Source organism: Pseudorca crassidens, chromosome 2 (genome assembly GCF_039906515.1).
Source record: "Pseudorca crassidens isolate mPseCra1 chromosome 2, mPseCra1.hap1, whole genome shotgun sequence".
In the NCBI taxonomy this organism is placed as follows: Eukaryota; Metazoa; Chordata; class Mammalia; order Artiodactyla; family Delphinidae; genus Pseudorca; species Pseudorca crassidens.
The window spans coordinates 140,530,230-140,543,640 of record NC_090297.1 but is presented as its reverse complement, the minus strand read 5'-3'; the positions used below and the strand labels follow the sequence as shown (position 1 = coordinate 140,543,640).

Genomic DNA, 13,411 nt, shown 5'->3' with positions numbered 1-13,411 from the left:
ACACCATATTAACAAACTGAAGAATAAAAACCATATGATCATCTCAATAGATGCAGAAAAATCTTTTGACAAAATTCAACACCCATTTATGATAAAAACTCTCCAGAGAGTGGGCAGAGAGGGAACCTACCTCAACATAATAAAGGTCATATACGACAAACCCACAGCAAACATCATTCTCAATGGTGAAAAAGTGAAAGCATTTCCTCAGATCAGGAACAAGGCAAGGATGTCCACTCTCACCACTATTATTCAACATAGTTTTGGAAGTCCTAGCCATGGCAATCAGAGAAGAAAAAGAAATAAAAGGAATACAAATTGGAAAAGAAGAAGTAAAACTGTCAGTCTGCAGATGACATGATACTATACATAGAGAATCCTAAAGATGCCCCCAGAAAACTACTAGAGCTAATCAATGAGTTTGGTAAAGTTGCAGGATACAAAATTAATACACAGAAAATCTTTTGCATTTCTATATACTAATGATGAATAATCTGAAAGAGAAATTAAGGAAACACTCCCATTTACCACTGCAACAGAAAGAATAAAATACCTAGGAATAAACGTACCCAGGGAGACAAAATACCTGTATGCAGAAAAGTATAAGACACTCATGAAAGAAATTAAAGACGATACCAACAGATGGAGAGATATACTATGTTCTTGGATTGGAAGAATCAATATTGTGAAAATGACTGTACTACCCCAAACAATCTAGAGATTCAGTGCAATCCCTATCAAATTACCAATTGCATTTTTTCCAGAACTAGAACAAAAACTCTTAAAATTTGTATGGAGACACAAAGGACTGTGAATAGCCAAAGCAGTCTTGAGGGAAAAAAACGGAGCTTGAGGAATCAGACTCCATGACTTCAGACTGTAGTATAAAGCTACAGTAATCAAGACAATATGGTACTGGCACAAAACCAGAAACATAGATCAATGACACAAGATAGAAAGCCCAGAGATAAATCCACACACCTATGGTCAACTCATCTATGACAAAGGATGCAAAGGATGCAAGGATATATAAATCCACACACCTATGGTCAACTCATCTATGACAAAGGAAGCAAGGATATACAATGGAGAAAAGACAGTGTCTTCAATAAGTGGTGCTGGGAAAACTGGACAGCTACATGTAAAAGAATGATATCAGAACACTCCCTAACACCATACACAAAAATAAACTCAAAATGGATTAGAGACCTAAATGTAAGACTGGACACTATCAAAGTCTTAGAGGAAAACATAGGAAGAACACTCTTTGACATAAATCACAGCAAGATCTTTTTTGATCCACCTCCTAGAGTAATGGAAATAAAAACAAAAATAAACAAATGGGACCTAATGAAACTTCAAAGCTTTTGCACAGCAATGGAAAGCATAAATAAGATGAAAAGAGAACCTTCAGAATGGGAGAAGATATTTGCAAATGAATCAAGGGACAAAGGATTAATCTCCAAAATATATAAACAGCTCATGCAGCTCAATATTGAAAAAAGAAACAACCCAATCCAAAAATGGGCAGAAGACCTAAATAGACATTTCTTCAAAGAAGACACACAGATGGCCAAGAAGCACATGAAAAGCTGCTCAACATCACTAATTATTAAAGAAATGCAAATCAAAACTACAATGAGAGATCACCTCCCACCTGTTAGAATAGACATCATCTGAATATCTACAAACAGCAAATACTGGAGAGGGTGTGAAGAAAAGGGAACTGTCTTGCACTGTTGGTGGGATTGTAAATTGATATAGCCACTATGGAGGACAGTATGGAGGTTCCTTAAAAAAGTAAAAATAGAATTACCATATGATCCAGCAATCCCACTACTGGGCATATACCCAGAGAAAACCATAATTCAAAAAGGCACATGCAGCCCAATGTTCACTGCAGCACTATTTACAATAGCCAGGTCATGGAAGCAACCTAAATGCCCATCGACAGTTGAATGGATAAAGAAGATGTGGTACATATATACAGTGGAATATTAGCCATAAAAAGGAACGAAACTGAGTCATTTGTTGAGACGTGGATGGATCTAGAGACTGTCATACAGAGTGAAGTAAGTCAGAAAGAGAAAAAAAAAAATCATGTATTAACGTATATATGTGGAACCTAGAAAAATGGTACAGATGAACCGGTTTTCAGGGCAGAAATAGAGACACAGATGTAGAGAACAAATGTATGGACACCAAGGGGGGAAAGCGGTGGGGGTGGGGGGTGGGGATGGTGGTTTGCTGAATTGGGTGATTGGGATTGACATGTATACACTGATGTGTATAAAACTGATGACTAATAAGAACCTGCTGTATAAACAAATAAAATTAAAAAAAAAGAAGTTACAAAGATGTTACTGCTTTGAATTCATAGCCCTCTTCTTACCCACACATTTTCTGCCTTTGAGTTGATACCCAGGTTCACATCCACAGTGAAAACTTCCTATGGCATTGAAACAGTGGTGGTGACAGGGGTTGGATTCTTGACATTCATTAATATCTGTTAAAGAAAACAAAATTTGCTTTACATGCTGTTAGAAAACTTGGCTTAATTTATCCCAAATGTTAAATATTTTAGTGATCATGATGTTTAAGATCTTCCCTAAAAAGAATCCAATTGAAGTGCTCTCAAAGGATCTGCTAGATAATTGATAGAATTAACTGCTGGAGAGGGTTATTCTCTTCAACACTACTCCAAGGTACAAGGTTGCTAGTGATTCAGAACTATGTTGATGCAAAACTTCTCTATTTTAACTATTTTATTTACCATATGGCTCCCATTCCAGTTTCTAGGAACTTTTAGCCCTGGAATGTTGCGGACAGACTGGAGTACTGAAGGTAGAAATAAATAATAATAATGAAGTTAAGTCTTCAGCAACAACTTTTGCAATTTGACCCTTCTTCCCAATTTTTGCTGCTATTAGTCTGATGCAGGTGTTTATTACCTTGCACTCAAATGACTGCAGCAACTTTAGCTTTTCTCCTCATTTGTAGTCACTGCCAAATTAATCTTCCTGAACACCATCTGGGTCATAGTGCAATGGAAAAAAAACCCTGCAGGCATGAATTCCCCAAACTTGTGTGCACCTGCCTGTATTTTGTAACTTCTCCCCTTTCCTTCCTTTCATTCCAGAAAAAGGGAGACCACTCCTTCCATTTAAGAAGAGTTCCTCTATTTGAGTTTTTGATGTCTGCAGCCCATCTCCTCCTTCCTCATCACGATGACTGTGGTCCACTGATCATGCCCTCCTCTTCTGTATTTTTAATGCCCTTCTCCTTACTGTCGTCTTTCCCACAACCCTGTAGACATAATCAAATCTTTCCTATCCCAACAAAATTCCTCTCTCAGGTCTCTACTAACCTCAAGCTCCTGCCACTTTTCTATTGTTCTATTACAAACCCTCAAAAGAACAATCTCACCATATTTTAGGCTCTTCATGTTCTAATCTTACATTCCCAAGTTCGAGATTTCCAATGTCTTATTTTGTTCTTGTTTTCTATTTCAGATTTTCTAATTTAATCTTTCAAAATCTGTACATGTCACATAAATGCACAAATGTGATAACATGTTTTTTAAGTTTAATTTTTATTTTATATTGGGCTACAGTTGATTTACAATGTTGTGTTAGTTTCAGTTGTACAGCCAAGTGGTTCAGTTGCACATATACATATATCCATTCTTTTTCAGATTCTTTTCCCATATAGGTTATTACAGATTATTGAGTAGAGTTCTGTGTGCTATACAGTAGGTCTTTTACAATTACCTATTTTATATATATTAGTGTGTATATGTTAATCCCAAACTCCTAATATATCCCTCCCCCCACCACCTCTCCCCTTTGGTAACCATAAGTTTGTTTTCGAAGTCTGTGAGTCTGTTTGTTCTGCAAATAAGTTCATTTGTATCATCTTTTTAGATTCCACGTTATAAGTGATACCATATACTATTTATCTTTCTCTTTCTGACTTACTTCACTTAGTATGATAATCTCTAGGTCCATCCATGTTGCTGCAAATGGCATTATTGCATTCTTTTTTATGGCTGAGTAATATTCCATTGTATATACGTGCCACATCTTCTTTACCCATTCCTCTGTCAATGGACATTTAGCCATTCCATATCTTGGCTATTGTAAATAGTGCTGCAATGAACACTGGGGTGCATGCATCTTTTCGAAGTATGGTTTTCTCTGGATATATGTATGGTTTCTCCATACAGTTTTCCATAGTGGTTGTACCAGTTTACATTCCTACCAACAGTATAGGAGGGTTCCCTTTTCTCCACATCCTCTCTAGCATTTATTATTTGCAGACTTTTTAATGATGGCCATTCTGACTGGTGTGAGGTGATACCTCATTGGAGTTTTGGTTTGCATTACTCTAATAATTAGTGATATTTAGCATCTTTTCATGTGCTTTTTGGCCATCTTTATGTCTTCATTAGAGAAATGTATATTTAGATCTTCTGCCCATTTTTTGATTAGGTTGTTAGTTTTTTCATATTGAGCTGCATGAGCTGTTTGTATATTTTGAGGTTTATCCCTTGTTGGTCACTTTGTTTGTAAATATTTTCTCCCATTCTGTGGGTTGTGTTTTCATTTTGTTTATGATTTCCTTTGCTGTGCAAAACTTTTAAGTTTAATTAGGTCTTATTTGTTTATTATTGCTTTTATTTTCATTTTGTTTATGATTTACTTTGCTGTGCAAAACTTTTAAGTTTAATTAGGTCTTATTTGTTTATTTTTGCTTTTATTTTCATTACTCTAGGAGGTGGATCCAAAAAGATGTTGCTGTGATCTATGTCAAAGAGTGTTCTTCCTATGTTTTCCTCTTAAGAGTTTTATAGTATCTGGTCGTACATTTAGGTCTTGAATTCATTTTGAGTTCATTTTTGTGTATGGTGTTAGAGAATGTTTTAATTTCATTCTTTTACATGTAACTGTCCAGTTTTCCCAGCTCCACTTATTGAAGAGACTGTCTTTTTTCCATTGCATAGTCTTGCCTCCTTTGTCATAGATTAATTGACCATAGGTTGTGTGGGTTTATTTCTGGGCTTTCTATCCTGTTCCACTGACCCATATTTCTGTTTTTGTGCCAGTACTATACTGTTTTGATTACGGTAGCTTTGTAGTATAGTTTGAAGTTAGGGAGCCTGATTCCTCCAGCTCTGTTTTTCTTTCTCAGGATTGCTTTGGCTATTCAGGGACTTTTGTGTTTCCATACAAATTAAAAATATTTTTTGCTCTACTTCTGGGAAAAATGCCATTGGTAATTTGATAGGGATTGCACTGAGTCTGTAGATAGCTCTGAGTAGTATAGTCATTTTGACAGTATTGATTCTTCTAATCCAAGACCACAGTATATCTTTCCATCTGTTTGTGCCATCTTCAATTTCTTTTATCAGCATTTTAGTTTTCAGAGTACAGGTCTTTTGCCTCCTTCGGTATGCTTATTCATAGGTATTTAATTCTTTTTGATGCGATGGTAAATGAGACTGTTTCCTTAATTTCTCTTTCTGATCTTTCATTGTTAGTGTATAGAAATGCAACAGATTTCTGTGTATTAATTTTGTATCCTGCAACTTTACCAAATTCATTGAGCTCTAGTAGTTTTCTGGTAGCAAAATCTTTAGGATTTTCTATGTATGGTATCACTTTACCTGCAAACAGTAACAGTTTTACTTTTTGGATTTTTTTACTCTTTGGATTTCCAATTTGGATTCCTTTTACTTCTTTTTATTCTCTGATTGCCATGGCTAGGACTTCTAAAAGTATATTGGATAAAAGTGGTGAGAGTGGACATCCTTGTCTTGTTCCTGACCTTAGAGGAATGCTTTCGGTTTCACCACTGAGTACAATGTTAGCTGTGGGTTTGTCATATATGGCCTTTCTATGTTGAGGTAGGTTCTCTCTATGCCCCCTTTCTGGATGGAGCATTTTTATCATAAAGGGGTGTTGAATTTTGTCAAAAGTTTTTCTGCATCTATGGAGATAATCATGTGGCTTTTATTCTTCAGTTTGTTACTGTGGTGTATCATACTGATTGATTTGTGCATACTGAAAAATCCTTGTATCCCTAGGATAAATCCCAATTGATCATGGTGTATGATCCTTTTAATGTATTGTTGAATTCAGTCTGCTAGTGTTTTGTTGAGGATTTTTGTGTCTATGTACATCAGTGATATTGGCCTGTAATTTTCTGTTTTTGTAGTATCTTTATCTGGTTTTGGTATCAGGGTGATGCTGGACTTGTAGAATGAGTTTGGGAGTGTTCCTTCTTCTGCAATTTTTTGAAACAGTTTCCAAAGGATATGTGTTAACTCTTCTCTAAATGTTTGATAGAATTTGCTTCTGAAGCCATCTGGTTCTGGACTTCTGTTTGTTGGAAGTTTTTAAATTGCAGTTTCAACTTCAGTACTTGTGATTGGTCTGTTCATATTTCCTATTTCTTCCTGATTCAGTCTTGGGAGATGGTACCTTCCTACGAATTCGTCTGTTTCTTCTAGGTTGTCCATTTTATTGGCATCTAGTTGCTTGTAGTAGTCTCAGGATCCTTTGTATTTCTGTGGTGCCCATTGTAACTTCTCCTTTTTCATTTCTAATTTTATTGATTTGGGCCCTTTCCCTTTTTTTTCTTGATGAGTCTGTCTAAAGTTTTATCAATTTTGTTCATCTTTTCAAAGAACCAGCTTTTAGTTTCTTTGATCTTTTCTATTGTTTTCTTCATCTCTATTTCATGTATTTCTGCTCTGATCTTTATGATTTCTTTTCTTTTACTAACTTTGGCTTTTGTTTGTTCTTCTTTTTCTAGGTGCTTTAGGTGTAAAGTTAGGTTGTTTTTTTGAGATTTTTGTCTCTTGAGGTAACATTGTATTGCTATAAACTTCCCTCGTAAACTGCTTTTGCTGCATCCCAAAGTTGCTGGATTGTTGTGTTTCTGTTTTCATTTGTCTCTAGGTATTTTTTGATTTCCTCTTTGATTTCTTCAGTGATCCATTGGTTGTTTAGTAACGTATTATCTAGCCTCCAGGTGTTTCTGTTTTTTTTCTTGTTTTTTGCAGTTTTTTTTCTTGTAGTTGATGTCTAATCTCATAGCATTGTGGTTGTTAAAGATGCTTAATTTCAGTTTTCTTACATTTACTGAGGTTTGCTTTCTGGCACAGCATGTGATCTATTGTGGAGTATGTTCCATGTGAACTTGAAAAGAATGTGTATTCTGCTGCTTTTGCATGGAGTGCTTAAATATTAAGTCCATCTTGTCTAATGTGTCATTTAAGGGCTGTGTTTCCTTATTGATTTTCTATCTGAGTGATCTGTCCATTGAGGTAAGGGGGGTATTAGAGTCCCCCACTACTATTGTGCTACTGTTGATTTCTCCTTTTATAGCTGTTAGCATCTGTCTTACATATCGAGGTGCTCCTATGTTGGGTGCATATATGTTACAATTGTTATATCTTCTTCTTGTATTGATCCCTTCATCATTATGTAGTGTCCTTCTCTGTCTCTTATAACAGTCTTTAAAGTCTATTTTGTCTGATATGAGTTTTGCTGCTCTAGTTTTCTTTTGATTTGTGTTTGCCTGGAATACCTTTTTCCAACCTCTCACTTTCAGTCTGTACATGTCCCTTAGTCTGAAGTGGGTTTCTTGTAGACAGCATATGTACGGGTCTTGCTTTTGTATCCATTAAGCCAATCTGTGTGTTTTGGTTAGAGCATTTAATACATTTACATTTAAGGTAATTATCGATATTAAAGTTCTTATTGCCATTTTGTTAATTGTCTTGGATTTGTTTTTGTACATCATTTCCCTTCATTTCTCTTTTGTTCTCTTCTGTTGTGATTTGATGACTATCTTAGAGTTGTGTTTGGATTGCTTTTTCTTTTTTGTATGTGTATCTATTGTAGATTTTTGGTTTGTGGTTACCATGAGGTTTTGATATAGCAATCTATCTATCTATCTATATAAGATTATTTTAAGTTGCTGGTCTCTGAATTTCAAATGCATTTCTAATGTACTGCATTTGTACTCTCCTCACGATTGCTGGTTTTGATGTCATATTTGTGTGTAGATGATTTGCTACCTTTACAGAATGTTTGCCTTTACTGGTGAGCTTTCCCATTCATAATTCTTTTGTTTCTAGTTGTGGCCTTTTCTTTTCTGTCTAAAGAAGTTCCTTTAGCATTTGTTGTAAAGCTGGTTTGGTGGTGCTAAATTCTCTTAACTTTTGCTTGTCTGTAAAGCTTCTGATTTCTCCATTGAATCTGAACAAGAGCCTTGCTGGGTAGAGTATTCTTGGCTGTAGGTTCTTCCCTTTCATCACTTTAAATATATCGTGCCACTCCCTTCTGGCTTGCAGAGTTTCTGCTAAAACATCAGCTGATAACTGTATGGGGATTCCCTTGTATGTTATTTGTTGCTTTTAGTATTTTCTCTTTGTGTTTAATTTTTGTCAAGTTGATTAATATGTGTCTTGGTGTGTTCCTCCTTGGGTTTATCTTGTATGGGACTCTGTGCTTCCTGGACTTGACTGAGTGTTTCCTTTCCCATGTTAGTGAAGTTTTTGGCTATTATTTCTTCAAATATTTTCCCAGGCCCTTTCTCTCTCTTCTCCTTCTGGGACCCCTTTAATGCGACTGTTGGTGTGTTTAGTGTTGTCCCAGAGGTCTCTTAAACTGTCCTCATTTCTTTTCATTCTTTTTTCTTTATTATGTTCTGCAGCAGTGATTTCCACTCATCTCTCTTCCAGCTCACTTATTCGTTCTTCTGCCTCATTTATTCTGCTATTGATTCCTTCCAGTGTATTTTTCATTTCAGTTATTGTATTGTTCAACTCTGTTTGACTTTAAATCTTCTAGCTCTTGGCTAAACATTTCTTGTATCTCAGTCTGTGCCTCCATTGTTTTTCTGAGATCTTGGATAATCTTTACTCTCATTACTCTGAAGTCTTTTCAGGCAGATTGCCTATCTCCACTTCACTTAGTTGTTCTTCTGGGGTTTTATCTTGCTCCTGTGTCTGGAATATATTTCTGTTCCACCTCATTTTGTCTAACTTTCTGAGTTTGTGGTCTCCTTTTCTCAGGCTTCAGTACTGTAGTTCTTCTTGCTTCTGGTGTCTGCTCCTTGGTGGGTGAGGTTGGTCCAGAGGCTTGTGCAGGCTTCCTAATGGGAGGGACTGGTGCCTGCCCACTGGTGGTGGAGCTGGGTCTTGTCCCTCTGGGCAGGGCCATGTTAAGGGGTGTGTTTAAAGGTGGCTGTGGATTCAGGATGACTTTAGGCAGCCTGTCTGTCTGCTGATGGGTGGGGCTGTGTTCCTGTCTTGCTGGTTGTTTGGCCTGAGGTGTCCCAGCACTGGAGCCTACAGGCTGTTAGGTGGGGCCAGTTCTTGCTGCCAAGTCCTCTGGGAGAACTCACATTGATGAATATTCCCTGGGGTCTTTGCCTCCAGTGTCCTTGCCCCCACAGTGAGCCACAGCTGACCCCCACCTCCCTGGGAGATCCTCCAAGACCTGCAGGTAGGTCTGGCTCAGGGTCCTATGTAGTCACTGCTTTGCCCTGGGTCCCAGTGCATGTGAAACCTTATGTGCACCCTTCAAGAGTGGAATCTGTTTCCCTCAGTCCTGTGGAGCTCCTGCACTCAAGCCCCAAAGGTGTTCAAAGCCAAATGTTCTGGGGGCTACTCCTCCCAATGCCAGACCCCCAGGCTGGGGAGCCTGATGGGGAGCTCAGAACTATCACTCCTGTGGGAGAACCTCTGTGATATAATTATTTTCCAGTTTGTGAGTCACCCACTCAGTGGGTATGGGGTTTGATTATATCATGGAAGCACCCCTTCTATCATCCTGTTGTGGCTTCTTCTTTGTCTTTGGATGTAGAATATCTTTTTTGGTAGGTTCTTTTGGTAGGTCATTTTTGTCGATGTTTCTTCAGCAGGTAGTCATGATTTTGGTGTTTTCATGAGAGGAGGTGAGCTCAAGTCCTTCCACTCTGCCATCTTGTCTCCTCCCTGATCTGTGATCATATACTTTTAAAAGATTTTCTTAGTGCAGTTTTTTCTTCTTCTTTCACTTGGCTTCCCTTGTCCTCCCCTTGTCCACCAAAGCCAACTTACATTAACAATCTAATATAAATAATAACATATCTTTTTTATGTAAACCTATATCTCTTCCTAAATATATAAATCCATTTCCTTTTTCTTTGGTTATTGTTTGTTTTCCAATCACATAATCTTTTCTACACAAGTTGCATACACTCTTTCATATCTTTGTGTTCTCACTCAACAACACCTCATGGAAATTCTAAGCCAAACAGTTGTTGGCGATTTGTCTAAGCCAAACAGTTGAGCTTCATTCCATTCTTTTTAATGGCAGCATAGTGGTTCATGGTATAGATGTACCATAATTCATTCATTCTTTCTCCTATTAAGAATTTCATTTTGTATCCAGTGTTTCTTCCTCTGGAAAATCCTGATAGATAGCAGCTTTATTCATAATTGCTAAAATTTGTAAGTGCCAAGATGTCCTTCAGTAGAATGGATATATAAACTGTGGTACATTCATACAATGGATTATTTTTCAGCACTAAAAAGAAATAAGCTATCAAGCCATGAAAAGACATAGAATAATCTTAAATATATATTACTAAGTGAAACACGCCAATCTGAAAAGGCTACATACTGCATCATTCCAACTACATGACATTCTGGAAAAGGTAAAGCTAGAGAGACAATAAAAAGATGACGGGCTTCCCTGGTGGCGCAGTTGTTAAGAATCCACCTGCCAGTGCAGGGGACATGGGTGTGAGCCCTGGTCCGGGAAGATCCCACATGCTGTGAAGCAACTAAGCCCTTGTGCCACAACTAACTACTGAGCCTGCACGCTACAACTACTGAAGCCTGCGTGCCTGGAGCCCAAGCTCTGAAACAAACAGAAGCCACTGCACTGCAACAAAGAGTAGCCTCCATTTGCTGCAACTAGAGAAAGCCTGGCGCAGCCAAAAAATAAATAAATTTATACATATATATATATATATATATATATATATATATATATAAAGATGAGTGGTTTCTGGAGGTTGGGGGAGGAAAGGATGACTAGGTGGAACACAGAAGATTTTTAGGGCAAGGAAACTATTGCGTATGATACTATAATGGAGGATATACGACGTTATTCATTTGTCTAAACCCATAGAATATACAACACCAGGAGTGAATCCTAATGTAAACAATGGACTTTGGGTGGTAATTATGTGTTAATGTAGGTTTATCCTTGGTTTAAAAAAAAAAAAAAAGTACCAGTCTGGTGCAGGATGTTGGTAGCAGGGGAGGCTGTGCATGAGTTGGGGCAGGGAGAATATGGAAAATCTCTTTATGTTCTACTCCAATTTGCTGTGAATCTAAAACTGCTCTAAAATAATAAGTTCTATTAAAGAAGTCCTGCAGTAAATATTCAGTCTTATGAAATGAGTTTTATTAAATAGATTCTATTAAGATCATGCTGTATGATCTCTTCTCTCAAATATTACAGGCAAGTTTTATTCAAAACCACTTTGTTACAAATACTTAAAATAGCCACATTTAAACATTTTACTAAGAAGCTCAATCCATTAAAGAGAGTTTACTCTAAGTGATTCAACAGGCAGGGGTTTTAATCTGTAATACAGTGAAGATAAGCAAGGGCCTCCATTTGTATACCTTGACAACTCAGCCCATCACTGGTTCTTCGAAAGCCAATTCCACAGCGGACCACACAGTGATAGGATCCAATGGTATTGTCACAATCCTGACCAGCGTGGCAAGTGTGTCCACTCAAAGCACACTCATCAATATCTGCAACAAAGTGAGTCATTCAACTAGGGGGAACTGAAGAAAACCAACCAAAGAACCTGTTGTGAAACAGGGATAAGAAAAGCAATGAATGACACTTGAAATATACAAGAGCAAAAATGGCGAATTTTGGGGGTGTGTCATTTCAGGTGGGTTGAGTAGCTGACAAGCTCATAGCAGGACAGTGTGATGTCTTCACAGACCAAGCCATCCAACAGACCACTTATAAATTAGGTGGCTGAAAAAAGGTACTTCTCCTTTCTGACATCTCAGTTTTTTCATCTGTAAAATGAGGATAATAATATCCACCTCTCAGCATTGCTTTGAAAATTAAATAATGTTTATGAGGTGCCCAATCCATACTGGACATTCCATAAAAGTTACTCCTATGCCCTCCTATGCCCCTGCTCTCTCTCTCTTTAGCATTTAGAAGGGGGTCTCCTTGGGCATAGAGGGAGAAATCCTTTCTTCTTTTCATCATTTTTAGTTTATTATACAACTAGGCTCTTATACAAGTTCTAACTTTGAAGCATACCTGGAATCTGATAGAAAAGTGTGTTCTTCTTTAACATACCATGACTGTGCAATTTACTAAATTTCTTTATAACCTCTTCCTTCCTACTTTTATCCCTGTAAAAGGAGTATGGTAATAGGCCTGCCTGCCTCTTCTCATTGTGTTGTGGGGATTGAGTGAGTCACTACAGGCATTCCTGTCCACAGAGCACCCCAAATGAAGGCAGTGTGTGAGCAGTATTCCCTCTTCCTTACTTTTTCAACTTAATGAAGGTGGGGGCAGAAGGAGTAGGAAAGAAGAGCACTGGTCTACCACGCTTTTCCTAGGTCAGAGACTGCCATGTCCACTGCTTAAATGTGTTGATTAGACTTAGCTTTGTGACTACCTTGACAAGTTCTTCCATCCACAGCTATAGTGAGGCCTTTTGGGCAGGAGCAATAATAAGTTCCCATGGCATTGTGACAGATATGGGAGCAGGGATTCCCTGCTGCACATTCATCTTCATCTGAAAGAAGAAACAAAAAGACCCAATTAGTATGAAGAAGCCCTACTTTCAAGGAGTTATTAAAGTTGGTGAAAAGAGTTGCTTATAGAGGCCAATGAATGAATCAAATGTAACAGGAAATGCTCTAAGTGCCACAGGATGGAAACACAGAAATTAATTTGGGGTCCTCAAATTATCTCTGAGAGTGAATAAATGGTTAGATTAATTCTAAAACAACAATGATGACAGCTGAGATATAATAACAATTTATTGTGATCTAAATGCTTTTTACCTACATTAACTCATTCCTCAACATTCCTAGGAGCTAAGTATTTTTATTCCTATCTTCATTTGCATGATAAAACTGAGGAACAAAGGTTAAGTAAATTGCTCAAGGTCACATAGGTTATTATTCGAAGAGCTGGGATTTGAACCTGGTCAGAAGAGGTTAAATAAATTGCTCAAGGTCACATAGGTCATTATTTGCAGAGCTGGGATCTGAACCTGGGCAGTGTAGTTTCTAAAGACCACCTTTTTACCACTATACTACATTACATTGCCTACCAGCAAAAAGAAAGGCACTGTG

General features: G+C 37.5%; 1 protein-coding gene across 3 annotated transcripts in view; it reads right to left on the bottom strand.

The window, feature by feature from the left end:
- Positions 1–13,411, bottom strand: part of HMCN1 (hemicentin 1) — a 524,815-nt gene that overhangs the window by 38,692 nt on the left and 472,712 nt on the right. For 2 of the 3 annotated variants that reach the window (XM_067728936.1, XM_067728938.1), the window contains exons 99-101: positions 12,727–12,846; positions 11,696–11,830; positions 2,393–2,506 (exon numbers count right to left, since the gene is read on the bottom strand). In XM_067728936.1, the coding sequence (XP_067585037.1) occupies positions 2,393–2,506; positions 11,696–11,830; positions 12,727–12,846 (369 nt within the window). The remainder of the gene's footprint in view (positions 1–2,392; positions 2,507–11,695; positions 11,831–12,726; positions 12,847–13,411) is intronic. The other variant, XM_067728937.1, reaches the window with a different exon arrangement.